This window comes from Sciurus vulgaris (genome assembly GCF_902686455.1).
Source record: "Sciurus vulgaris genome assembly, chromosome: 15".
Taxonomy (NCBI): Eukaryota; Metazoa; Chordata; class Mammalia; order Rodentia; family Sciuridae; genus Sciurus; species Sciurus vulgaris.
This window is the reverse complement of record NC_136476.1, coordinates 50,449,055-50,452,561: the sequence shown is the minus strand read 5'-3', so window position 1 is coordinate 50,452,561 and position 3,507 is coordinate 50,449,055. Positions and strand designations below refer to the sequence as shown.

At 38.8% G+C, this 3,507-nt stretch overlaps 1 protein-coding gene across 1 annotated transcript; it reads right to left on the bottom strand.

Annotated features, from left to right (window-relative positions):
- Positions 1–1,909: 1,909 nt before the first annotated feature.
- On the bottom strand, positions 1,910–3,216 carry TMEM215 (transmembrane protein 215). The gene has a single exon (XM_079112398.1). It carries the CDS (start codon positions 3,193–3,195, stop codon positions 2,488–2,490), a length of 708 nt encoding a protein of 235 aa, XP_078968524.1. The 5' UTR covers positions 3,196–3,216; the 3' UTR covers positions 1,910–2,487.
- Between the last annotated feature and the right edge of the window lie 291 nt (positions 3,217–3,507).

Genomic DNA, 3,507 nt, shown 5'->3' with positions numbered 1-3,507 from the left:
CACATGACATAATCACACATTTTATTCTTTCTGGTAAACAAGTTAAACCTCCCAGCCCAACATTTGCAAATCATTCTTTTAGCACAGGAAAGTATTCCCTCTAATACACATTTAGATACCGTCAGCATTTTTTGTAGGTAGAAGAAACTCTGTGTGTGTGTGTGTGTGTGTGTGAGAGAGAGAGAGAGAGAGAGAGAGAGAGAGAGAGAGAAAGTTTAAGCTCGTTCCAACAGATTGGAAAATAACTTTTCCAAACCCCAAAAAATACCTGACACTGTAAGCATTTCCTTTCATACCTGTGTAAGCTCTGCTGAGTCTCTGCGAACATCTTTCATTGTCTCCTTCCTTCTAAAGATGTCAACAGTGCTAAACACATTAGAAAAAGGTTTTGTTTCTAAGAGTTATCTAATAATTTTTTTCCTCTATAGAAATATTATTTCCTGCTTCAAAATACATTAAAATTAAAAGGTACTGTGATTCTGGGGAATCATCTGTCCCCATCCAAAATCCAAACCAATCACATTTAGTGCAAGACTGTGTATTAGATTACTTTGGGCTACACCAACATTTAAAAAAATCTCCTAAGATATTTTACTCCTAACATCTTCGGTTTTATTCCCAGGCATGTATTGTATTGAATAAATAATATTTGGTAATAAAACACATGTGTTTCACAGCTACAAAATTCTTTTGAGTAGTAGCAATTCAGTCAATGTCCAATAATTTTGATCATGAATTGCATAACTTTGGCATGCATCTTGCTGTAACTCATTTGCTGGCAACATATAAAGTGCCTTTGATGTAGTAGCACAGAATATTCAAACTAGGAATGAATGATAGAAACAATTTAGTGTATATCAGATCCATTCCCTTCTTCTTTCAGATAGTAGGAAATTGAAGTATGAGAAGATAAAATTTTCCCAGGATCACACATCTCATTTTCTAACATTTAAGCCCTACTTTTTAAAAAGTCATATACTTTTGATCTTGAATTTGATCCAAAAATTGTGATTTTTAGGAGGATGATTCTTGACAGAACAATTGCTACTCTTAAGAATTACAGAGTTGAACTTGAACTGTATAAAAGAGATAAGTCCCATTTATTGTCCTCAATTCACCTTTTGTGAGAAAGTGACTAAAATGATTGGATTACTTAAAATCATCATTCTTTGATGACTACAGAATAATTCTGATCTTTAAGATGAAACCTATCACCATTCCTATATATAAAATTCAATATTCTTCTACGATAGGGATCAAATTGTATTCTAGTTGATATTCCTTTTATCTACTACAGTTGAGCAAGAGAAAAAGGAAAGAAATTTTAGGATACCATTGTCACTTTTTTTCCTCGGCTGAAATAAAAAGTATGAAAAGAAGGGATTTTATCATGCAAAAGTTCACTCGTCTGGTGTACTTAAAAAAATCTGGGCTTTGGTTAAATCTAGATCATTAATTCTTGTTTCATTGGCATGTCTAGATTGTGTGGTTGTTGAGCAAATGTTAAAAAAAAAAGACATGTCCAAAGATTTAATCATTGCATTTCATAAAAATTTTGTATCATGTTCATGATTTATATATGGACTTTGTAGTTTTCAGATTTTAAAAAGCATATAGTAATTAGTAGTACATGTGTCCCAGAAATGTTAGACACTTGGATATATATGTAAAATTTGTTTTGTTTTTATGAAAACAAATTCTAATCTATGAAAATATTACATAAAAGTCCTTTTGCACCTGGTAAGGAAATTATGCATGACTGATAGTAATTGTTAAAAAATGTCAGATAAAGACACAAGGTTCCATTTAAATGAAGAGTTTAAGAAGTAACATAGTCATCTAAAAATGATCACATGACGTGTCACACTTTATTTGAAATCATGATCTTGTCAGAGGATAATGCCATAAAACTTAATTACAAAATTTTAACTCCCCTATCTCCAAAAACTATCCCATCTAAGGAGATTTTAACTATTCTATCTTGATTTTTTTTTTGTTTCAGCCATTACCAAATGTGAAAAGCTTTTTGCCAGACAAAAATCATTTCATATAATAGAGCACTAAGTTTTTTCTTTCAATTTCTTCAGACATAAAGCAACTTAGTTTCCCTGTGGATAGTCCATGCATCATTTGATGACTGGCATCTGCAACCCACTCCAGATTTATCTTGCTTTCAGCATGTGCTGGAAGCACTTTTGGGGTTATCCTCAAAACAGTCAACATTTTTAAAAAATTTAAGAAGTAATTGGAACTACTTCCTTTCCTACCCACTGCCTCTTCTAGTATCCTTAATCATCATCACCCTTTCCTAAAATTTTGTCCCCAACATGCATATTTACATGACTCTCAGGCACCAGAGGTTTGCACAACCATCACATACCATGTTGATTTTTAACAGTGTGAAGACTTTTGGAGCAGAGCAACTCCCTCCATTGGGAGTTGGGTGCAGTCATGTTTCTATCAGCACAGGGACCCTTGGGTGAGAGCTTAGACTATTGTCTCATGGTCCCACCTGCCTTGGCTCTGGTTGATGTAACAACAGTATCTGTCATAGGGGCTTTTCTGCTTGTAGGAGCAGACAATGATACTGTCCTGGGGCACAAAGAAGATGCTGTCCTCAGGCTCAGGGCATTCAGATTTGTCCCAGGCTGAGCACTTGGCTTCCAAGGCACTGTGGGTGAGGGAACTGCCTGAAGGACAGTAGCCATCCAGGTATTTGGATGTCTCCTCCTGATGCCCGCTCTGGACCAGGCTCTGGCATTCTCCTTCCTCTGTGGGTGTGGGGGTGGTGATGGAGCTGGCCATAGGAACCTCGCCCTGCCCCAGTGGGAGCGGCTTCCCTCTGAGGCCTGCCTTCTTAGCCAGCTCATCTGAGCTCCCTTTGCCTGACTCCAGGTCTGAAGGGGTCCTCAGCAGTTCCACTACCTCCTTGTCTTTGGGTTTCCGGAAGCAGGGCAATTTGCGGACCCACAGCAACTCGTTCTCAGGCCACTTGGTACATCCCTCGGTTTTCCTTGCCAGAGCAATGGCTGCGATGCCTGGTAGGCAGATGGCAGGTCCGATGGCCAGAAGGGGAATGTTTCCCAGAGTCTCGCCCTTCATCCCAGAGACAGTGAACATGAAACCAAAGACCAGGAAGACACTAACCAGGGCCACCACCAGCCCAGTCCTCGGATTAATGTCATCAGGCCGCATCTTTCACTCCATCCAGCTTGGGGGCTGTTTGCTGATCAGGAAGCAGTGTTCTTGTTTTCTGTCAGAGGTAAAAGCAGAGTCGGTTAAAAAAAAAAAAAAAAAATTCAATTCAAGTTCCCACCCATCCACTCCGTCTCTTTCTTGCTCTTTGACTCTCATGAGTCTTTCAGTCCTGATCTCTGTCTTCCTGCTTCTTTATCTCTCTCGAAATCTCTGTTTCTCCCAGTTTCTCTTGCAATCTCTGCCTCTCTGTCCTTCTCTGTCCATCTCTGTCTCTCTCTCTCTCTCTCTCTCCTCTGTGTCTCCCCCTCC